At 42.6% G+C, this 24,714-nt stretch overlaps 1 protein-coding gene across 1 annotated transcript in view; it reads right to left on the bottom strand.

Annotated features, from left to right (window-relative positions):
* C14H1orf21 (chromosome 14 C1orf21 homolog) overlaps window positions 1-24,714 on the bottom strand; it is a 240,189-nt gene that overhangs the window by 142,859 nt on the left and 72,616 nt on the right. Inside the window, exon 2 of the mRNA XM_068986246.1 lies at window positions 9,101-9,320. Coding sequence (XP_068842347.1) covers window positions 9,101-9,194 — 94 coding nt within the window. The 5' untranslated portion in view covers window positions 9,195-9,320. The remainder of the gene's footprint in view (window positions 1-9,100; window positions 9,321-24,714) is intronic.

The raw sequence follows: 24,714 nt of genomic DNA, 5'->3' as shown, positions 1-24,714 counted from the left end.
AAAGAGGGCTAATGGAGCATAAATTCAGAGGACCTTGCATTATCCTGGGTTATGGATTACAACAACCTAAACGATGCTGGTGGTAGGAAAAGTGAGGTGAGGAGAATGAGATTTACAGATCTGGAACGGGAAGAGACAAGGGCCTCAAGATTAAAGCCTACATTACTGAAAGAATGACGGTGACCTTCACGCAAATAGGAAAGTCAATATAACTAAACAGCTTTCCCCATGGTGGGTGGGCTTTGGAAGAGATAATGATCTCAAGTTCAACACGTAAATTTCCCTAATAAGGCCTGAATCTGTTCTGTGCCCCTACTTTAATAGTTTAAGTGAATGACAGTTGAAAGAAATCCAATAAGCACTTGGCTTTCCTCAGAACTTGTTTAACTAGTTTCTGATAACTTGAGCCCACTGTGTCACTTGCTTTCTGCAGCTGGTCTTGGCAATCTGCTCAGCTGTCCTCTGAATGACCTCAGAAGATCTGCTGACCATTCTTCATGTCTGACCCGACCACTGAGGGAAGAACATTTACAATCTGGACATGGAACTTCCTGGTCTGGATGTTACTTCTGAAAGGGCCATGGTATTGAGACACAACTTCAGATTTAAAACTTGGTGGAACAGTGGTTAAGAATCGCCTGCCAATGCAGAAGATGCAAGACATGAGTTTGATCCCTGGGTCGGAAAGATCCCCTGGAGCAGGAAATGGCAACCCACTCCCTAGTATTCTTGCTTGAAAATTCCATGGATAGAGGAGCCTGACAGGCTGCAGTCCATGGGTGTCACAAAAAGTTGGACACTACTCAGCACGAATGCTTGCACATACCTCCATATTTAAAGTGAAGGAAAGTCTACAGGTATATGTCAGTAATAAAGTTCTTTGTCAACAAACACCTGTTTTAAATCTACAAGGCAAGATGCCCATCCATCACTTGATCCTCAATAGTGGAATATTCTATAGAGATTCTGTCCCATATATTTGGAGTTGTCAGTCTCTAATAACCAAAACATCACAGAGAGCAAAGAGCTTCATATAAATGAAAATTACAAAGTTGGCTTAAAACTCAACATTCAGAAAACTAAGATCATGGCATCTGGTCCTATCACTTCATGGCAAATAGATGGGGAAACTGGAAACAGTGACAGACTTTATTTTGGGGGGCTCAAAAATTACTGCAGATGGTGACTGCAGCCATGAAATTAAAAGATGCTTGCTCCTTGGAAGAAAAGTTATGACCAACCTAGACAACATATTAAAAAGCAGAGACATTACTTTGCCAACAAAGGTCCGTCTATGGTTTTTCCAGTAGTCATGTACGAATGTGAGAGCTGGACCATAAGGAAAGCTGAGCACCAAAGAAGTGATGCTTTTGAACTGTAGTGTTGGAAAAGAGTCTTGAGAGTCCCTTGGACAGCAAGGAGGTCCAACCAGTCCATCCTAAAGGAAATCAGTCCTGAATATTCATTGGAAGGACTGATGCTGAAGTTGAAACTCCAATAGTTTGGCTACCTGATACAAAGAATTGACCCATTTGAAAAGACCATGATGCTGGGAAAGATTGAAGGTGGGAGGAGAAGGGGAGGAGAGGGGGGCAACAGAGGATGAGATGGTCTGATGGCTGACTCAGTGGACATGAGTTTGAGTAAACTCCGGGAGTTGGTGGTGGAGGGAGGCCTGGTGTGCTGCAGTCCATGGGGTCGCAAAGAGTCGGAGACGACTGAACGACTGAATTGAAACATTTGTAAAAACACAAGGGTTATCAATGCTCCCCAGTATGTCCTTAGAGGCTATAAAATTCAATTAACACTTTTAGGAAAAGGATCAAATGTGTGTATGTACACATACTTCAGAGCCATCCCCAAATATGCCACCTTTCACAGACTTTGTCAAATCTCCCACAACATGTGGTAATAATATTTTCAAACATTTCAAAACATTAAGCTTTTAAAAAGTGGATGAGGCCTCTTTATTCAGTGGAAAATAAAGGCATGATTTAGAAAGCAGAATGGAACTGTCCAGAATGGAATACAGTCCAGTCATGAGTTCTCATGGCCTCTGGTAATGGGTGTTGTAACTGGTCTCCAAAAATGGCTCCCAACAATTCTTCCCCTGCCTATAGGGTCAGACTCAAGAGATGGAGAGCCTTTGTGCTCCCTTGATTGAGTCTGGGTTGGTCTTGTGACTTGCTTTTGCTCAATGGAACGCAGCACAATTAACATTCTTGGACTTTTAAGCCTAGGCCTTAAGAGGGCTAGCAGCTTCTACTTCTTCTCCAGGCAGCTAGCTGCCTCATGAAAATGTGACCACCTGATGGAAAGAGAGATCTGAAGCCATCATGGTCAGCTGAGCCCAGCTGAGCTCCCAGCTGAATGCAACCACGTGACTGAAAGTGTTAGCTGCTCAGTCATGTCTGACTCTTTGTGACCCCATGGACTGTAGACTGCCAGGCTCCTCTGTCCATGGGATTTCCCAGGCAAGAATACTGGAGTGGGCAGCCACTCCCTTCTCCAGGGGATCTTCCCAACCCAGGGACTGAACCTGGGTCTCTTGCATTGCAGCCAGATTCTTTACCATCTGGGCCATAGGGAAGAATGTCTGGAGCCCTGGCAGATAAACAGCAGATGAACCCCAGCCACCCCACAGAATCAGGAGAAATAATAAATCAGTGCTGCTAAGTCTGGGGTCCTTTGTGGGTGATAACAGATTAGTGAAACAATGGGTGATGAAAGATATCAAGTGGCTGAAAGTGAGTCCGATCTACCATTCACTTGTGACCATTTGTGATTCTACTGGGATTTTGTAGACTTCTGCTTGCAAGCTAATTCAAGTGGAGAAACGGATAGGACCTTCGCTTCTCATATTCAGACTCTAACATTCAGTAACATCTAGGTTACCAGTACTGATGTTCACACTGGATTCTGACACTTCTACTCCCAGAGCCCGGAAGGACTAGGAAAACTGTCTCCCTTGACTGGTACACAAAGCTCTCTCTCTCTCTCCCTGTATTCTTCCTTTCTATAACACCATGCCACAAACCTACAAATGTTGACATCAGAAAGAGTAATAAGATGATAAATGTTGGAGTGAATAAAACTTCACTGTGAGCACTGGGGGGATGAAGAGAAGCTGGCATAGACCTGAAATGCACTTGGTGGTGTAGACTGTGAGTCACACAGACAGCAAAGACTAGGCAGGCATGGGGCAGACTGAATTATTAGCCCCAATTCTTGACCCTTTTCTACAATCACACCCTTGCTATCAATGTGCTATGGTCAGATGAACTTCTTTGCCCTCTGTCTTTGAACTCTCTTATGTGACTCAATTTGGCTAATAAAATGTGGGTGCAAACAACAGTGTGCCAAGTCCAAGTTCAAGCTTAAGAGGCATCATGTGTATTGCTTGCACTTTTACCCTCCTGAAAAAGAAGAGCATGTTCCCCTTGGCTCCTGGATCCCAGGAGGAAGTTGAGACATGGAACAGAGCCACTCCAGCTGACCAACTGCCTTGTGATCAAGAAAGATATGCTTATTGTTGAATGCCACTGAGATCCTGAGGCTGTCTATTACCCAGCAATAGTTGACTAATACAAGGCTTCTTTATTAGATGCCAACATTTGCAAACTACACACGATACTTTAGAACAACAGAAAGTCTTCTTGGTTATAAAAGTTGTAACCATATTAGCAAATGAATGGTTAGATGGTTTCATTGCCAAGCAAAATAAAATACAATATATTGAGTATCACCAAATGAACTTACAAAACAGAAAGAGATTCACAGCCTTAGAGAACAAACTTATGGCTGCTGGGAGGAAAGACAGGGATAAGGGATAGTTAGGGAGTTTGGGATTGACATGTACACAATGCTATATTTAAAATGGATAACCAACAATGACCTACTGGAGAGCACATGGAACTCTGCTCAATGTCATGTGGCAGCCTGGATGGGAGGGGAATTTGGGGGAGAATGGATACATATATATGTATGGCTGAGTCCTTTTGCTGATCACCTGAAGCTACACAACCTTGTTTGTTAATTGGTTACACCCCAATACAAAATAAAAAGGTTTTATATATATATATATAGACTATCATTAAATTTTTGCTCTTACAAGTCTAAGATTATCTTTCTACAGGTTATGATTTGGTATTCAAAGTTCTCCATAATATAATCCTAACTTAGTTTTCTAACCAATTTCCTCTCATTTTTATTCCATTCAAACTGTATTACTTGAGGGGACGGGGTGAGGCTCAAGAGGAAAGGGATATATATATACACACATATGGCTGATTCACTGTTGTACAGCAGAAACAGACACGACTTTGTAAAGCAATTACACTTCAATTAAAAAAAAACTAGATTACTTGATTCTGTAATTTTTGTTTTGGATAACTTGTAATTTTTAAATATGTTACATCACCTTTAGCCTTTCCTCATCCCATTCCTTCCTACACCCTTTATCCAGCAGATTTAGATTCTCCATCCCTTAAGGCCAGTTTCAGCTGTCACCTCGGTAAGAAATCTGTTCTGATCCTATCTTTTAAGGCAGTCTCTCCATCCCTCTGACTCTTATCATGATATGTGTGTCTTTTCCTCTTCTGGTATTTGGCTTATTCTGCCTCATAACACTTCCTCATCCTCTTATAAAGTTCTAGACAGCAAGGCTTATCTCTGTATCCTCCACGGCATTTAGCAAAGGGTCTGACACATCATGTACCAGCTAGTCAATAATTTTTCGCATTAAAGAATGGAAGACGGATAGGAAGTAGCCATGACACTGAGAAGGGTTCGTGGACTTTGGAGTCAGAGATATCTGATTGTATTACTTAGTAGCTGAGCAGCTTTGGACCGGTTAGTCTCACTGTGCTCCAGCCCTCAAATGTGTAAAATTGGGATGGCACAGATTTCACAGGATTGTTGTGAAAATTCAACATGAAACTGAATGCAAATGCTTTTCACTGTCTGACATATGGTGGAAGCTCCATAAGTGGTATCTCTAATTACAAAAACGACAATGACACAGAATCTCACATAGAAGTTGGTTTAAACAAATCTCTGATATTCAATTATTTCCTCTTAAGAGTTCAATTTTGAGAGTGACAGTAATAACTCTAGTTCCTATTAGCAGTTTTCCCTGAAGGTGTGGTTTCAAAGATCTGGATTCTAGTTTTATTAACTCATTATCGACCAGGAGATTTTTGTAGAAACTAACACTGCAGCTGGCAGTCTTTTTTTGGGGCGGCGGGGGGGGGGGGGGTGCTGGTCGAAAGTTTTTCTCACTAACACTTTACAGGTTATTTCATTAAATAGTTAGAAATGACACACCTGTAAAGTCTACTAACTTTTGTGAAATGTTGTCTTCAATCCACTTTTCTGTAGAAGCAAAGGAACATTCTCCAGCACCATGGGTTTCATTTTTCACTTTCTGTATCAGAACGAATCACTAAGTATTTTTTGTTGTTTTGTTGGTCTAATATTTACACCATTTGAATCAGAACCATATTCTGAAGAACTATGATCTTCTGAGACACTTAGTACATATGTCACTCAGATAATCGGAGAAAGTATCTGCATAAAATTCACCGAAAAAATCCTCTTTGCTCAAAATTTTTCAGTGTGTCATTTTTGAAAATTTTCAGTTCAGTCGCTCAGTCATGTCCGACTCTTTGCGACCCCATGAACCGCAGCACTCCAGGCATCCCTGCCCATCGCCAACTCCCGGAGTCCACCCAAACCCATGTCCATCAGGTCAGTGATGCCATCCAACCATCTCATCCTCTGTCGTCCCCTGCTCCTCCTGCCCTCAGTCTTTCCCAGCATCAGGGTCTTTTCCAATGAATCAGCTCTTCACATCACGTGGCCAAAGAATTGAAGTTTCAGCTTCAACATCAGTCCCTCCAATGAATAACCAGGACTGATCTCCCTCAGAATGGACTGGTTGGATCTCCTTGAAGTCCAAGAGACTCTCAAGAGTCTTCTCCAAAACCACAGTTCAAAAGCATCAATTCTTTGGCGCTCAGCTTTCTTTAGAGTCCAACTCTCATATCCACACATGATCACTGGAAAAACCATAACCTTGACTAGACAGACGGGCCTTTGTTGGCAAAGTAATGTCTCTGCTTTTTAACATGCTGTCTAGGTTGGTCATAACTTTCCTTCCAAGGAGTAAGTGTCTTGTAATTTCATGGCTGCAATCACCATCTGCACTGATTTTGGAGCCCCCCAAAATAAAGTCAGCCATTGTTTCCACTGTTTCCCCATCTATCTGCCATGAAGTGATGGGACCAGATGTCATGACCTTAGTTTTCTGAATGTTGAGCTTTAAGCCAACTTTTTCACTCTCCTCTTCCACTTTCATCGAGAGGCTCTTTAGTTCTTCTTTACTTTCTGCCATAAGGGTGGTGTCATCTGCATATTTGAGGTGATTGATATTTCTCCCAGCAATCTTGATTCCAGCTTGTGCTTCTTCCAGCCCAGTGTTTCTCATGATGTACTCTGCATAGAAGTTAAATAAGCAGGGTGACAATATACAGCCTTGACATACTCCTTTTCCTATTTGGAACCAGTCTGTTGTCCCATGTCCACTTCTAACTGTTGCTTCCTGACCTGCATACAGGTTTCTCAAGAGGAAGGTCAGGTGGTCTGGTATTCCCACCTCTTTCAGAATCTTCCACAGTTTATTGTGATCCACACAGTCAAAGGCTTTGGCATAGTCAATAAAGCAGAAATAGATGTTTTTTCTGGCACTCACTCGCTTTTTTGATGATCTAGTGGATGTTGGCAATTTGATCTCTGGTTCCTCTGCCTTTTCTAAAACCAGCTTGAACATCTGGAAGTTCACGTATTGCTGAAGCCTAGCTTGGAGAATTTTAAGCGTTGCTTTACTAGTGTGTGAGATGAGTGCAATTGTGCGGTAATTTGAGCACTCTTTGGCATTGCCTTTCTTTGGAATTGGAATGAAAACTGACCTTTTCCAGTCCTGCGGCCACTGCTGAGTTTTCCAAATTTGCTGGCATATTGAGTGCAGCACTTTCACAGCATCATCTTTCAGGATTTGAAATAGCTCAACTGGAATTCCATCACTTCCACTAGCTTTGTTCATAGTGTTGCTTCCTAAGGCCCACTTGACTTCACACTCCAGGATGTCTGGCTCTAGGTGAGTGATCATACTATCATGATTATCTGGGTTGTGAAGATCTTTTTTGTACAGTTCTTCTGTGTATTCTTGCCAGCTCTTCTTAATATCTTCTGCTTCTGTTAGGTCCCTACCATTTCTGTCCTTTATTGAGCCCATTTTTGCATGAAATGTTCCCTTGGTATCTCTAATTTTCTTGAAGAGATCTCTAGTCTTTCCCATTCTATTGTTTTCCTCTATTTCTTTCCATTGATCGCTGAGGAAGGCTTTTCTTATCTCTTCTTGCTATTCTTTGGAACTCTGCATTCAAATGGGTATATCTTTCCTTATCTCCTTTGCTTTTCACTTCCCTTCTTTTCACAGCTATTTGTAAGGCCTTCTCAGACAGCCATTTTGCATTTTTCCCCCCCTTAGGAATGATCTTGATTCCTGTCTCCTGTACAATGTCACAAACCTCCATCCAGAGTTCATCAGGCACTCTATCAGATCTAGTGAAAATTTTATGTTTATGATATACACATGGTTGGAACAAAAACCTAATGGAGCAACATGTGAATGATAATGACAGGCAAGTTGTATAAAGAACCCTTGATCAATTTTAAGCTCTAACAACTTTGCACAGTGATGTTTATTGTATTACCGTCTAAAAACACAGTGATATGTCTCTAGTCAATAATGTGTTAAGATGCTCATATATTACTCCACAGTTCTTGGCTCTATAGGTAGAGACCACTAGAGGCAAGTTTGTTCCAGGCAACAATACATCTCCTTGAAACAAACCAAAGGGAACCCTTCTTCCTCCATAAGCATGAGTCTGCTTGTAGTAGAGCATTATCCCTTCCACAGTGTTCCCAACCCTTCCCCAGGGAACTGAAGCAGCCATTGCAATGGACCAAAGGCAAGAGACTAAAATGCCACAGAAGCTCTGGACAGAGACTGAATGGTGCAACTTGAGTTGTTCACGTAAACATTATTTCTAGAAGATTCTTTAGTTAATAAGAGATGAAGAAATGCTCTTATGAATAAAAGTGCCATGCAAATATCAATGAGAATTATTGTTATAGTGATTCAGCAAAAACGGTTTCATCTTCTCTGACTAACTGGAATCTGGTACAAACACATAGCTACTATTCATCAGGGTATCACTGATCTTGACAAACTCAAGATTAGGCAAACTCAAAACCTGTGAATGGCCAGGCATGGAACATTGGCAAGTGAACTGGGGCTGCTGTGCGTTAACAGGGAAAGCTTAGCAGAGACATTGCCTGACTGAGTTGGCAATTTGTACCCCACCCCACCAACTGCTGCTTCAGGAAATGGAAAATCTGTGGGGCCAGATCTTCTCAAGAAATCTGGGGTTTTGTGTGGAACATCCTGATTTTTAAAAGGCTGTCTTTCTTTTTATTTTAAAAATTCTCTGGGGGCCAAAGAAAATCCAGATGAGGCCGTGGGTTGGCACTTTGTGACCTTTGCATTGCACAGTCTCAACTCACTATGAATCATCAGAGATGGTTACAAGATGGTTTCTAAATTCACTGCAATTGTATTTTTGGATCTGAGGATTTACAATTCACATAAACTTACAATAAACTCCAAGTAACACCACATTCCCTCAGTTATAAATCTTCACCCATTTCTGGACCTTCATGTTTCAGTCCCACAATTCTGGACCAGAACACCCGTGGCCACTGTCCGATGCACCTAAGTCCTATGAGCTCTGCAAAGCTTGATTTAAATATGAGCTCTGTATAAAACCTCCATGGTCCTCCTCAAAGTCTTCCAGGTATAAATTATGATGAAACTGTCCAGTGTAAAAGATCTGCATCAATTTTTATCATATCTCATCGGCCCTTTACCCGCTCCCCCTGTCAAATGGAACACCACCACGACATTGCAGTTACTCACTCCTGCGAACACGAAAGGCCTAGATCAAGGGGGCCAAGAATGAAGTTCAGTGGCACTTACCGCCAAACACATCTCCATTCTGGTAGTTCTTCCCTTTCTGGGCTTCCTCTTCATTTTGAACAGTGGCAACATGCTTGGCGGAGGCACAGCCCATAGTCTCATTCGGTCAGCTTCAGCCGGGCTGAACTGCAAATCATCTCTACAGACACGGGGACATGTTTTTTTTCTTTAGACACAGGGAAAATCCACCTTCTTGCTGAGTCAGTCAAGATGGGTGCACCTGGAAGAAGACAGCGCTAGATCAGAATGCGTAACAGAAAGCCCGTGTCTCCGCGTCTGCAGGGTTTCTTGCCTGAGTCCACTGGATGGGGGTGCGACCAGGCACTGCAGGGGAAACACAGCATGGGTCATTCTCATCTCACCCTGTGCTCGGAAAGCAGGGTTGGAAGGCCTGCGCCCTGCACAACACAGGGCTGGACATTTTGAGGAGATAAAACATTTCTCTTTATTTATTCTAATAAATATTTGAGCGCTCCTACTTGCCACATACAAACTTGAAGGGTCATCTAGGTTTGTTAATGTTCGGGAGTCTCAGAAACCTTCAGAGGAAGGGAAGCACATGGATGAGATCCACTGAGTTCGGAAGGCTGGGGAAAGTCCTCCATCTTTCTCATCTGGCTCTGTAGCCAGCTCTTTCCAGCAACTGCAATTTCACCCAGAGGGAGTGAGCTGGAACATGGGCTAGTTTATGCATTTCTGGTAGGTTCTAAAAAGTGATTCAATATTTTATCACTGAGGTAACACTGTTTGGGAAGGAAGGAGATGGGAGAGATGTACTGACATTTTTAAAACCTCCTGTACAATACAATATATTAAGTACCATGATAAACATATCACAGGAATCTATGGCAATGCAGAATTCAAAAAAAATAGATTAAATTGTGATCGGGCAAAGGCAGGAATTAAAGGAGGAAGTGATATTTTGTAGCGTCTTAAAGTTTGGTAGAAACTTGCCAGGCTTGAAAGGATAGTAGCATCATCCAAATGTAAAGAACTCCCTGAGCTAAGACACTGGAGTGTGGAAGAGCATGGTGTGTGTGTGTGTGTGTGTGCATGCGCGTGCGTGCAAGCACATGTGTGTTCAGAGGGGTCAAGTGGGGGTGGGGGAGGGAAGAGGACTGCACTGCTGAGGCTTGTGTAGGGCCTGGAGGAAGCCTTGCTAACTTTATCTAATTTAATAAAGATAAACTATAAGATGTCGCAAGATAGAGGAAGTCCATTTGATCCAAACCTGAGAAGACTTTGAGAGATACTGAATTAGTAGCATTCAAATCCATTCTGTCAACCTACTACAGTGTTTAAAGAAACAGTACTGAAATATGAGACAAGAAGAAGCAGAGACAGGACTCAGTTCCAGAGGCAGAAGGGAGAAAACTCCTCTCCAAGCAGGCGGCTGCCAAGGGCTCCGGCTTTGCCCTACAGGGCAGCACTTTCTCAGGGTCCACCTCCCCGTCATTCTGCATCATAGGTAAGGTGACAGGGTGGGTTCCCAGAATGGATTCCTTACTTTCCAAAACAGAACATGGGAAAACAACTTCACGCATACACAAGAGAGCAACCTGAAGTGGAGAGGAAACCTCACCTCCCCTTCCAGTCTGCTACCACCTCCTCATAACAAAGTGAAAACAGGAAGGAGAGTGGGAAACCCTAGCGAAATCCTGAAGGACAATAGGAATTCAGAGACAGTTTACAACCCTCCTCTCTGGGAGTCCTCTGGCTTTTCTTTTCCTCATTCCTATTTCGTGTGGACAGCTTCACAAGTTACCCAAGAAATTAATGTAAGAATCTAAGATGTGAATTATTCTTTGCTTCTCCTCAAAAGCATTGTGCGCTGTTTCTTCTGTTTTTAAAAGCTGTGTTTGTTTGTAGCAACAAATCTTACTTGAATTTGAAAAGTTGAAGTCACATGAAAAATCACATTGCGGAGGGCAAACAAAAATAAAACATATTTTAAAACTTGTCAAAGGACTTCTCTGTTACTCAGGCGTGGAAGTGAGAGGCATGTTAACAAGCAGATTAGATATGATTCTAATTAGACACTTAAAATTTAAGTGATGACTCGGGAAGTCTTCATTTAATTGTATTTTTTAAAAAGCACGATCAATCAAAATGAGTTCTCTCCAAATCACAGTTAGGTGCAGATTTTGTTTCTGAAACACACACACTATGTATTTTATTACAGTAATTTAAAGAGTGAAGTTTTCCAATTTTACAGCTTCATCAGGAATATATTTTAATATTTTGTCCATTTCAAAGGAGATAATTATGAAATTATCTGAGAGGCAGAAGATGCACAAGTCTCAGAATGAACCATGGAGTACTGGGGAGTTGTTTTTACTATGTCATCAGTACTCCGCACATAAACCATTGTGCATTCATTCATTCATTCATTCAACAGATATTTACTGAAAAATGCTAAGGGACAGACACGTTTTTTGGAAGACCCTGTGTATAGATACATAAACAGGACCAGTCTCCTCCCTGTCCCTATAACATGAACACTCAGAGAAAGGAGATCATGAGAAAGACCAGTTTCACAATGTGGTACAGCAACTGCCAGTCAAATAGAGAATGACAGGGGAATTCACCCCACAGGGCCTGATTCAGCCTTGAAATCATGAACGTCAAGAAAAGTTGGACTTGAGATCTGATCACAGCTGAATAAACATCACTAAACCACCCACCTCCCCTACAAACTACATTTCTTTTATGCTATGCTATGCTATGCTATGCTAAGTCACTTCCATCGTGTCCAACTCTGTGCAACCCCATAGACGGCAGCCCACCAGGCTCCCCCATCCCTGGGATTCTCCAGGCAAGAACACTGGAGTGGGTTGCCATTTCCTTCTCCAATGCATGAAAGGGAAAAGTGAAAGTGAAGTCGCTCAGTCGTGTCCGACCCTCAGCGACCCCATGGACTGCAGCCTTCCAGGCTCCTCCATCCATGGGATTTTCCAGGCAAGAGTACTGGAGTGGGGTGCCATTGCCTTCTCCGACATTTCTTTTATAGTCTGATATAATGTCAAGGTTTCATTTCCACTGAAAATTCTCTTACTTACATGAATCCAACTGCGACCTCAAGTTGAGGAGACCTGCAGAAATGAACCCCTACCAACTGCCACCATCATCTGCTCAAGGTTTCCCTGGGGCTTCCCTTGTGGTCCAGGGGATGAGAATCCACCTGTGGATGCAGGAGACGTGCGTTCCATCCCTGGTCTGGGAAGATCCCATGTGCCATGGAGCAGCTAAGTCTGTGTGCCACAACTACTCAGCCTGTGCCCGAGAGCCCGGGAATTGCAACTACTGAAGCCCGTGCACCCTACAGCCTGTGCTTGGTCACAAGAGAAGCCACTGCAAAGAGAAGCCTGTGAACCACAACTAGAGAGTAAAACTAGAGTAGCGCCCAATCACCTGAGCTACAGAAAACCTGAGGGCAGCAACCAAGACCCAGTGCAACTGAAACTAAAAAAAGAAATAATTTTTTTTTAATAAAAGAAAGCTTCCCTTTAGTTTCTACTTACTACCTTTCACATAAATCCAAGCATATTTTTTTAGTTTCCACTTTTCCATCAGTTTTCTTCAGCTTATCTCTCCCAGCTCCCACATCATCTATTCATTCACGCCCCTGAAACTACCCCACTTAGGGAAGGCTTAGGGTGCGAATGAGCGTGGAGAGACCCGAGTACCCAGCAGACAGTCTCGTTCTCACATATTGTCATTAAGAGCATGTTATTTATTTCTGAAGTCACAGATCACAGGCTGAGAATTCAACTGAAGCATCTCTTTGATGGGATCTTCTAATACCAAGTCTCACTGAGGATGATTTTTTAAAAACTAAATAATCTATATGTAAGATCATCAGTTCAGTCGTGTCCGACTCTTTGCAACCCCATGGACTGCAGCACGCCAGGCTTCCCTGTCCATCACCAACTCCCAGAGCTTAGTCAAACTCATGTCCATTGAGTCGGTGATGCCATCCAACCATCTCGTCCTCTGTCGTCCCCTTCTCCTCCTGCCTTTCAGATATAAGATCATCAGGCAGCTCAAAAACATGGGGTCCAATTAATAGCCCACATGAGTGTGTGTTAGTTGCTCAGTTGTGACTGATTCTTTGCAACCCCATGGACTGTAGCCCACCAGGCTCCTCTGTCCATGGAATTCTTTAGGCAAAAACTTTGTGTAAAAATCTCCCCAAAGTGGCTGAATGGCTATATTATCCTATATCATGAAATTAGAAGCTGCAGATCCCTATCCACAATGTTACACACTAAATTAATACCACACCGTCTTTTCATTTATTTTCATTTATTTTTGGCTGTGCTGGGTCTCCCTTGCTGCACTGGCTTTTCTCTAGTTGCAGTGAGTGGGGGCTACTCTTCAGATGTGGTGTGAGGACCTCTCATTGTGGTGGCTTTTCTTATTTCGGAGCACAGGCTTTAGAGCTTGTGGGCTTCAGTAGTTGTGGCACCTGGGCTCAGTAACTGCAGTTTGTAGGCTCCAGAGAACAGGCTCAATAGTTGTAGCACATGGGCCTAGATGCTCCTTGGCATGTGGGATCTTCCCAGACCAGGGATTGAACCTGTGTCTCCTGCTTTGGCAGGCGGATTCTTTACCACTGAGCCACCAAGGAAGCCCTCTCGCCATCTTTACAGGATATTTTTCATGCTTTGATACAATCTGTAAATCCAATTCAAAAATTTTCTAAAGAACTCACAAATCTGTAACCGTGCATGTTTACCCCTCCCCTCCTTACATTATGCCTCAAGGCTCCTCAGGTACTACTTTAGATATCCATAGGGGAATTATTGTTCCAGGACACTTCACATTGTAACATGAGGAAGTTCTTTCCTGTACATAAGTCCTTAATTTTTATGCACTTTTTTATGTGATATGTTTGGCCCTTTTATAAGAAAAAATTATGGATTTATGATGACTTTTTTCTTTTTTTCAATGCAGATGATATCTCTATTTTTTAAATTTTTTTCCAGCTGTATGGCAGAACAATTGACAAAACTATAATTTACTGCAAGTATTCAAGGGAATACTTCAATATACAATATTGTGAAGGGATTCCCACCAAGTTAATTAACACGTTTATCACTTCATGTATTTACTCTTTTAAAATGAGATCACAGTTCCACTCTCTCAGCAACTTCCAATCATCCAATATGGTGTTATCAACTATAGTCACCATGTTATACCCTAGACCGTATTCATCTTACGACTGAAAGTTTGTACCCTTTTATCAGTCTCAACTTATTTCTCCCAGCCTCTGGCAACCACAATTCTACCCTCCATTTGTATGAGTTTGACTTTTTAAATTTTAAGATTATCCGCAGGCTTCCCTGGCTCAGTGGTAAAGAATCTGCCTGCCAATGGACGAGACACAGGTTCAATCCCTGGTCTGGAAAGGTCCCATATGTCGCGGAGCAACTAAGCTTGGGCACCACAACTATCGAGACTGTGCTCCAGAGCTTGGGAGCCACAACTACTGAAGCCCGCATTCCCCAGAGCTCATGCTCTGCAACAAGAGAAGCTGCCACGAGAAGCCTGCACACTGCAATAAAGAGCAGCCCCCGCTCACCACAACTAGAGAAAAACCTGCACAGCAAGGAAGATTCAGCACAGCCAAAATAAATAGATTAAAAAAAAAAAAGATCCTGCACAAAAGTAATACCATGCAGTATCTGTACTTCTCTGTCTGGCTTACTTCACTCAGCACAATTTCTTCCAGGTTCATTCATACAGTTGCAAATGGTAGGATTTCCTTCATAATCGGGCTGAATCATATTCTTTTGTGTGTGTGTGTGTGTGACATTTTCTTGATTCATTCACTGAAGGACACTTAGGTTGCTTCCATACCTTGACTATTGTGAATGATGCTGCAATGAATGGAAGTGCAGATATCCCTTCAAGATAATAATTACATAGATGTTCAGAATTGTGACTATGGATGGCTTTTCTCTTTACCTTAACTTTATGTACTGGAAGCATAACTTTATCAGAAAAAAACCTACTTCCATAAAATTGGGAAGGAATAAAATATGCAAAATCTGTTTTAATAAAAATCAGAGAAATACCTGAACTGTTTTTAAACAAAGGTTATGCAAAATATTTCTGCTTACATAATATTATCGATAATTTCACTTTTCACCAATTAATCATGGATTTTTTTCATTTTGGATGGAAAAGTCAAAAATATTGTAGACAGTTCTCTTGTTAAAAGAGATACTTCTAAAAAATGAATTAAAAATGATAAACTCTATAAAGAAACCCTAGGCCAGAAAGAACACGAAGGCACCACATGGAGCTTGGAGGATTGGAGAAAAATTGAATTCTGATTGCAATGGGCACACAGAGAGCTATGAAGTTAGCAGTTAAGAAAAAGATAATAGGCACATTATTAATAGATCAGGAGCAAAGTGTCCCCTCTTTCTTCCTTTGATTAAAAAGGGAAATCAAGACAAGGCAACATCTAAAAACTCCTTTCTTTTATTGAAGAAAGAGCCAACATCCAAGCTCCACAAAGAAAAAAATATATATATAAATAACTAATCAGTCTGTGTGCCCATCTGTTCTGCTTTGCTGTAATGAGTGTTAATACAGCAGCCCACTGGGGGGAAGAAGAAAGACTGCTAAAAGGGATTTCTCATTTTGAAGCTCTGGTATCCTTGGGCTACTGTTAACACCATTTCACATTTCATTGTGCATGTTAAAGATAATACACAAAGAGATGCCACATTTGACATGTGGATAGTCTGGAAAAGTCAAACCTCCCTAATGCCCAGCATTTGCTGGCATCACAAAAGATATTCATTCCTCGCCTCACACTCATTTGGTGACATGGCAATTGACAACATGCTATTAATGCCGAAGAAATAGGAATATCTGCTTCAGCTTTCTCTATGGGAAAACTCTCACTTTTTCAAATAATAATTGTACAGGGATATCTCTCAGAAACATAACAATAGGAAGTCCTATACATTTCTGATGGATTTCTGCAGTGGGGGATGGCAAGGCGACAAGTGGAAAGAGAATTAGAAGGGGAGTGAGGATGCTGAGCTCTGATCTCAGGCATCACACACCTCTCTCAGTACCAAGGCTGGGCTTCCTCTCTCGAGCCTTTTCCTTTGATTCTACGATCTACCTGAACATAAATCCAAGTGATGCTGAAGAATGAAATTACCACTTGTAAAAAGGCCATTTCTTACCTAGACTCAATTTATTTACAAACTTTGTTTCAACACTTACCCAGTTAAGATATACTTGCAACTTTTTTTTCCCCAAAATATTTCAGGAAGCCCTTTGAAGTCTAAAGATTATTGCCAATTATGTTTTGGCCCAAGGGTGTTGATCTCAATTACATATCCAGTGAAAAAATGAACATGGCTTGGCCATCTTATTTTTCCTTTTCTATTCTGCCTTTCATAGACAAAAATATATTTTTTAAAATGCTTCTTACAGAGAGTTGGATGGAAAAAGCTTGTGGTAAAACTGTTCTTCAGCTAAGGATTGTAGAGTTTGGTGCCTTTACCCTATAGCTAAAAACTCTATTCCTGTATTGACTATATGTGTTCACACAAGTTCATGCATATAGTGTAGTGAAGTTGCTCAGTCGTGTCCGACTCTTTGCGACCCCGCGGACTGTAGCCTACCAGGCTCCTCTGTCCATGGGATTTTCCAGGCAATAGTCCTGGAGTGGATTGCCATTTCCTTCTCCAGGGGATCTTCCCAACCCAGGGATCGAACCCGGGTCTCCCGCATTGTAGACAGACGCTTTACCATATGGACCACGAGAGAAGTCTAGTTCATGCATGGCTGACACTATTTCTGGGAAGGCAAGAGAGGAAAACACCTGATCCTGATAAAGACTCGGCACCCACACCAGGGTGAAGCTATGCAGAACTATGCTGTTTCTAGATTTTTCCTCTGTGATCAAGGCCAATGGCAGATATTCCTGGACTTTGAATTCTACCTTTCCCCCCTTCTTTGTTCATGTATGCTCAGTCGTGTCTGACCCTTTGCAACCCCATGGATTGCAGCCCATCAGGCTCCTCTGTTCACAGAATTTTCCAGGCAAGAATACTAAAGCAGGTTGCCATTTTCTACTCCAAGGGATCTTCCCGACCCAGGGATTAAACCCACATCTCTTGAGTCTCCTGCATTGGCAGGCAGATTCTTTACCACTCCATCACCTGGGAAGCCCTTTCCCACTCTCAAGACTTGGAATATCAAAGGGATTTCCAGGAAGTTGCCAACCTGTGTCAGTGAGGAGCCTTCTTACCCAGACACTCATGACTGGCATCTTTTGCCAGCTGTGATTCGTGGTTCATCATGTCACCTGGGACAAATCTATGTGGCTTCCTTGTCAGTATCCTAATAATAACAGCTGTTCTCCCTCTTTTAGGGATTTTTTGGAAACCTAGGTAGATTGTGACATGCTTTGCAAGGCTCTTAGAAATGCAAGGTAATCTTCTGTTGCGTGTACTGTGCTCTGCCACGTGCCTGCCATTACTTATCAGCCTCATGGCTTTTCAGGAGCTTTGGATGCAGTCAGTTTGCCCAGAGGGATCCCATATGTGGCCCTGGAGAAAATGAGAGAAAAACAGATGGAAAGGAAAGAATAAAGATCAAAAAAATGACTAGAACATGTAAGTTCTAAGTATGAAGTACTAAAAGGGCAAATCTGATTTTAATCTAAGCACAAAAATTGATTCTTCCCAAATGGCCAGTGAAGGACAAACTGGGTGACCTGTGTGTTGAGACATATTATAGAAGAACAGACATGATTCCTGCCTTTGAAGGGCTAGCATTCAGACAGGGCTAACGAATCATAAACACAATAAAGTAAACTAAAATTCCAACTACTAATGTACACTGCAGGGGAAGAAATGATGGGAGATGTTCTTTGAAGTCATAGCGTATTTCAAGCTAATTAAGTTAGTGCTTGTCTCAGCTATTTATCTATTTTTGGCTGCGCTGGGCCTTTGTTACTGTGTGTGGGCTTTCTCTAGTGGCAGCCAGCAGGGGCTACTCTCTAGCTGTGGAGTGCAGGCTTCTCACTGCGGTGGCTTCTCTTGTTGTGGAGCGTGGGTTCTAGGCCATGTGGGCTTGGTAGCTGTGGCTCTCTCAAGCTTAGCTGCACTCCAGCATGTGGTTATCTTCCTAGGCTAGGGATTGAACCCGGGGTCTCCTGGACCACCAGGGAAGTTCTCAGCTTTGTTTAACGCAACAAGAGATGTAGAAACACCCAGCATCATGTGCTACCCTTAGCAGACCCTGGGTGAGAGACCCTCATTTACTGACGAAGAAGACAGTTAAACACATGTTGTGAGCTGTGATCCTCTAACACCATAAGCTACAACAGAACTCCAGCTGGATTGTGTGACAGTCGCTCAGTTGTGTCCTCCTCTTTCTGATGCCATGGACTGCAGCCTGCCAGGCTCCTCTCTCCATGGAATTCTCCAGGCAAGAATACTGGAGTGGGTTGCTGTTCCCTTCTCCAGGGGATCTTCCCGACCTACGGATTGAACCTGGGTCTCCCACATTGCAAGCAGATTCTTTACCAGCTGAGCCACCAGGGAAGCATTCCTTGGAAATCTGAGTCTTACTTCTGTAGTGCTGAAGACAAGAGTTGAATGCCACTCTTCTTTGATACACACACTGGGAAAGCACATGGGGTTTTTTTCCACACTGAATTACAAAGACAACTTTTATACAAGGCTAGTGTGTTCCACATTTCTGATTCAATTTAATCTCTAAACTTCAGCCTTAAACAGATTACTGTGGTAGATAAAAAAGAAATATGACCAAGCAACACATAAGATATGAATTATCTAAACTAACCATTAGGAGAAAATGTGAGAATCCTTTAAAAATAAAGCCAGCTGATATTTCATTTGTGGATTTTGGTTCTAATATTTGAGTATGTGTATGTTTCATATCCTCAGAACTATAAAAACTTTCAGCAACGTAATATAGCAACACTTTGATAAGATCTGAATGCTTAAAATGGAAAAAGTATTTCTCTCAGAATCTAAAGGCACATCCCTCTTTCCTCCCACAACAACTTCTTTCCTCTTTTTTTTTCCCTCCCTGCCACAATAAGTGAACCCACCCATCAGAGACCACTATAAACTCTGGCCTAAGATCTCTTTCCTTGTGCTTTGCCTCAGGCCACACAATCCCAGGTCTGAGGAGAAGCCAGCAATGATCTAGTGATTGAGTAAATCCATCACTTTCCTGCTGGGCAGACGGCTATTCACTGAAATGAGTGTCCCTAAGAGAAAGCTTTGGCTGCCTGCTAGAACCTTCCAGTTCTATCCAGAACAGCTCCATTTCTGGAAATGCCCTGAAAACCTAAAGAAGGCAAATAGATAAAAACTCCTTGTCGGTGAAGGGCTCAATTTCTCTCTTATACATACACAATAAAAATTCTAGTGATGCAAAGATCACCTCCAGTATTTTGTGATTTTGTAAAGGTAAGGAGTTGGGTGGCTTTGAGCAAGTTATTGACTTCAGAGGGCCTTGAGATCTCATTTATGAGATGGATAAGACCACATAAATTTTGAGGGAGTAGATGAGATGTTACATGTAAACAGCTTAGCACAGCATCTGGCAATCAGCAAGTAATCAATACATGACAGTTACGTCGTTCTCACCATCATCGTCATGACTGTGATGGTGATGAACTTTGTAAAGAACAGGGCAGGGGCAAAAGAGACTAGAGAGAAGAGACAGAGAGAGATGAGAGGTCGACTGCGGCGGCTTAGCTCTTCTTAGGAGCAAAACCCAACCAGGCTGACGGAATGCAGATGGAGACCAAGAGACAGCAGCTCTGCAGCAGGAGAGACTCATGGCTTCACTGCAGCAGTGCCCGCGCCTCTGCAGCGCTGGGGGTGGGCAGGCCAGCCCCCGTGGGGACGTCCCAGGGCTCTGAGTGCAGAGGCCGCTGAGTGCGGACAAGCTGAAGGTCAGTGAGCTCCCCTAAGCTTGGTCACAGCTGGATGACTGCCGCTCACATCTTCCCCGCTTATGTGTTTATGCGCCTCTCTCCTTTACCAGACAGGCTTCCAAGGTCACGACCATGTCCTAATTATTCCTCTCTACATTCCTTCCAGCACAGGTCAGGCACACAGTAGGTCTGCAATAGATGCTGAGCAGATGAATTCTCTTGGAAACTTCTTTTCACAAAGAGACATGGGGGACTTTTAAGGGAGGGAGCTCTCCTCCGCCCCAGGTCCTAGGTCACCTGCATGGACAGTGACCTCTTTAGCATATATCGCCAACAGCTACAGTTAAAAGTGTTCATCTGAGCTATTATAGACCACTTAAAATTATGTTCAGTATCTGATCCCTAAAAAGACAGAGAGTTATATGTAACACATACTAGTAGAATGGAATTCTGGAAGCATTTGGCATTTGTGTAGTTGTCCCTGGGCTTTCCTGGTAGCCCAGCTGGTGAAGACTCCTTCTGCAAAGCAGGAGACCCCAGTTCAATTCCTGGGTTGGGAGGAGGGCATGGCAACCCACTCCAGTATTCTTGTCTGGAGAATCCCCAAGGACAGAGGGGCCTGGTGGGCTATAGTCCATGGGATTGCAAAGAGTCAGACATGACTGAATGACTAAGCACACACACCCACAGTTGTCCCTAATCTGCCCCAGAAAATTGGGCCGCTTATTTATTTCAACAATCCTTTTTTTTTTTTTTTGGTAACTTGTTTAGTTTTCAACATTTCACTAGGGACCGGAGATTGCAAAATGGATAAGTCAGCCAGACCTTGATGTGCATTTCCTGACTGTCAATTAGAATCCAAAGATGTTGAGCAGCGCTTCTAAAACTCAACCATCTGAAAAATCAAAGGTTTGTTTTTGCTTTTGCTGTAATTTAAATCTCTGCTGAGTTTTTCATGACAAAGAACTATTTACGGAAGATGTTCTCAGAGGCCCAAACAAATTGAAAGTATAAATACCATTTCAGGTAGCACAAATCAATGCCCCTTTAACCTACTGAGTTAAAAAAACGAAAACAACAACAACAACAACAAAAAACAAACGAAAGCACTTCAGTTCTCATGCTGCTCTCAAGAAAGGCACAAGGCTTTGGGAACTGCATCAATTGTGTAGAGCTTGGCCAAAAATTACATTCCGTGTGATCATCCACTTAAAGAAAACAAAAGGTAAGAAGCTGAGAGAACAGACCCAGGAGGACAGTCATGGGAGAAATAGCCACTGCTCCCGGATGTAGCAGCGGATGCTCTTCTCTGGCTCCTGACTCTGCACTGGGGGGTCTTTCCATGCACCTACCATCATTTCAGTGATGTTTAGTGGGGTTTGAGACCACAAACACATAAAGAGGGGACAAGGAGCTCTTCCCTAGCCTTGACGCTCATCTTCAGTCACTGAAACGTGCCTTAATAAAGGAACATCTAGGGTCACAGGTTACGAGCTATGATGACCTTGCAAATATTACCGAAATTTGCAGTCTACTCTAAAGATTATTTGAAATCAGCCCATTTGAAGTAGCATAATTAGTGAACACGATGTTCCTTCCCACTTATCTAGAAAAATGAACTTAAAAAAAGAGACCAGAGCTACAAGCTCAGTAGGACCAGACAACAGAGGAGCCACCAAACTGGGGCCTGCCCACAGGAGAGCAAGGCTCAGCATCCAGTTGCCCCAGCCGGCACCTCTGGGCACTAACGCTCTCCAGAGATCCACCTTCGGTTCCAGCCTGACACGTGAAGCTTTCAAGTCTTCATCTGAATAAAGAACTAAATGCATGGCTTGATGATAAACTCTTCTACTGGAGAGAGATATGGCAGAAATACTACATTTAGAACCTGACCACATTCTATTCTAACAAGGCCTTTACTCAGCTGTCATCTCTAGGGATGGTCAGGCTGGGATCTCTGGGGGGGTCCAGGCTGAGGGGGTTTTAGTCCTGGATATAACAAAGGCATATCTGGTAGGCTGCTTGATATCCCTGTGTCAGAGGAGATGTCACCCCCACATCACCTATATTACATCACTGCCATTACCACCCCAGGAATGGTACTGCAAAAATGTGTGTGCACGCTAAGTCACTTCAGTGGTGTCCGACTCCTTGCCTGTGGACTATAGCCCGCCAGGCTCCTGTGTCCATGGGATTCTTCAGGCAAAAATACTGAAGTGTGTAAAAGACATTTTCTCATTCCAAGATCTCCCTGAAAATTTTAAAGAATTTTTAGGATTCAAACTCAAATTTGTATTTGTAAACCATGTTCTGGACTCAGCTTCTCACTATTCATCAGCATCTTCTAGGCCATAGTTTTCGTTTGTGTCTTTGCTGTTCAAGGGCTTCCCTTGTGGCTCAGTTGGTAAAGAATCTACCTGCAATGAGGGAGACCTGGGTTCGATCCCTGGATTGGAAAGATCCCCTGGAGAAGGGAAAGGCTATCCTCTCCAGTATTCTGGCCTAGAGAATCCCATGGACTGTATAGTCCATGGGGTCGCAAAGAGTCGGACACGACTGAGCGATTTGCACTTCACTTCACTTTACTTGCTGTTCTGAGAAAGGAAAACATTGAAAAAGCCATGTCCAGTGGACATTAGGACAGTCCTATTGGGAGTTTTAAAAACATCAGAACATGATTAAAAATTTTAGTAAAAAAAAGATTGTACTTCTCATAAGTTAGTAATTATCCATTAATTAGTTTTCTACAATAAAGACAAATTAAGATTCTTAGCGCATTGATTCCATCGAGTCCTTCCCCTGGCCCCAAACCCTCCAAGACTCATTAATGCCTCTAGGGTAAAGACAGATACCCGGACTTTCAAGCTAGATACTGAGGTCAAGGTTCTGAACTTTGCAGATGAGAAGACTGAAGACTGAGGAGTTTAGGTGACTAACTCAGGGTCCCTTAGGACCCAGAGGCATTGACTCACTGTTTCCTCTTCCTACTGCTCCAAGGTAACATCCTCTTCATCACTTCAGGGGGGTCTCATAGACCACCCTTCTCCTTCAATACTCTGCTCACAAGCCCACCTCTCTACTTCTGCTTCAGCCTTTACTTTTCCAGGAAGAAGCGTCATACCATTTCACACCTTCCATCAATTTTCTCTTTCCTAAACTCTTACTCACGAGTCAACTATTCCGCATTTCTTAGGCCTCTCTCTCTAAACAGACACTAAGTGCTTTGAGGCAGAAACCACCCTCTGTATTTGTCTCCCCTGTTATAGCGAAAGCCCGGCTAGACACAGAGTAGGAACTCAGTAAACCCTCTGCAAAACAGTGACCAGCAGGCTGGCCTTTTCTCCCCATCTCTGCGCTGGCTATCCTCTGCCTAGAAGGTTCTCTCTCCTCACCTTTGCCTGGCTAAACTCTGGTTTGCATGAGCTGTCATTGCCCAAAGGTCTCAGAAGACCCGAAAGCCCCCTTCATAGCTGTCATAAAGGGCAGAATATTCTTAATTCCTAACTGTCTGTCTATTGGTCCCATAAGTCTAGAGCGTAAACTCCATGGGGGATACAGATGATGTGTTTCTTGCTTCCTACTGTATCCCTAGCTTCCAACAGTGCTTAGCTGAGGATATGTGTTTAGGCAATAAATAAGGAATGGAGTTGTCCTCCAGAAGAAAGTTTGAACTCCTCATGGAAATCAAGGCTTTCCATCCACATCTCCAATTTCACCCAGCTTCCTCCAGGCATATCGCTCTAGCCAGTCTAGTCTCTAGCTACTAACCCCTGAACATATTTTCATATTCTAACCCAAAATGCCTCTGCTCATAGTCTCACCTTAGATAGAAAGCCTTCCTGTTATTCATCTCCGGCTGTTCAAATTCTACCCATCCTTCAAGGTCCAGAACAAGCCTTATCACCTCTAGGAAACCTTGCTCCAGGCCACACAGATCTGTTCTAAATTCATCAGCAAGTAACCACATGGCCTATTCATCACCTGGCTATGTTCCTACGAGTCCACACTTATCTTTCCATCTTACTGTATCCCGGCCTCTGGGAACCCCCTTTCTTCTGAAGTCAGCACTTACCTCTCCTCTTAAGACATAATTACATACATGGTCTTAGATCATCTCCTGCGCTGCTGTTTTATATTGCTAACTTTTGTGCATTTTTGTCTTGGTATCCTAGCTCATTTATAAATTTTTCAAGGAAAGTCATGCTTTCCATGTCTTTGATCCAGTGCAATTATTTACACAAAGTAGGAGATTAATAAATATTTGTTACTTGACGTGTTAGCTAAGAAGCAAAAGTGTATAGGAGGAGAGAATTACGGGAATTACAAAAAATTACTTTTGCCAAAAGTGCAGTTGAAATTTCTGATTATTAGAGGCTGTTTAGAAAGGTCAAATGGTGATAGTATAATTACACCATAATTTGGTAAAATTACTCTCTGAATAAAGGTTAGTTTTAAATAGAAACTTTTGTCCATAAGATAAAAAAGAAAGTATGAATAGAAGAGAAAACTTAACAGAAAAGGAATAAAAATGGAAAGAAAGAAAAACATATACCCAAGATTGACATCCCCTATCCCCACCCCTAGATCAGGAGGGCTGGCTGCAGCTTCCACAATGGTATCTGTTGATGTTTATTACAAGGTCTAGTTCATGACTGAGTTA

This window comes from Capricornis sumatraensis, chromosome 14 (assembly GCF_032405125.1).
Source record: "Capricornis sumatraensis isolate serow.1 chromosome 14, serow.2, whole genome shotgun sequence".
Taxonomy (NCBI): Eukaryota; Metazoa; Chordata; class Mammalia; order Artiodactyla; family Bovidae; genus Capricornis; species Capricornis sumatraensis.
The sequence above is the reverse complement of the archived record's forward strand: the minus strand, read 5'-3'. Positions and strand labels throughout refer to the sequence as shown.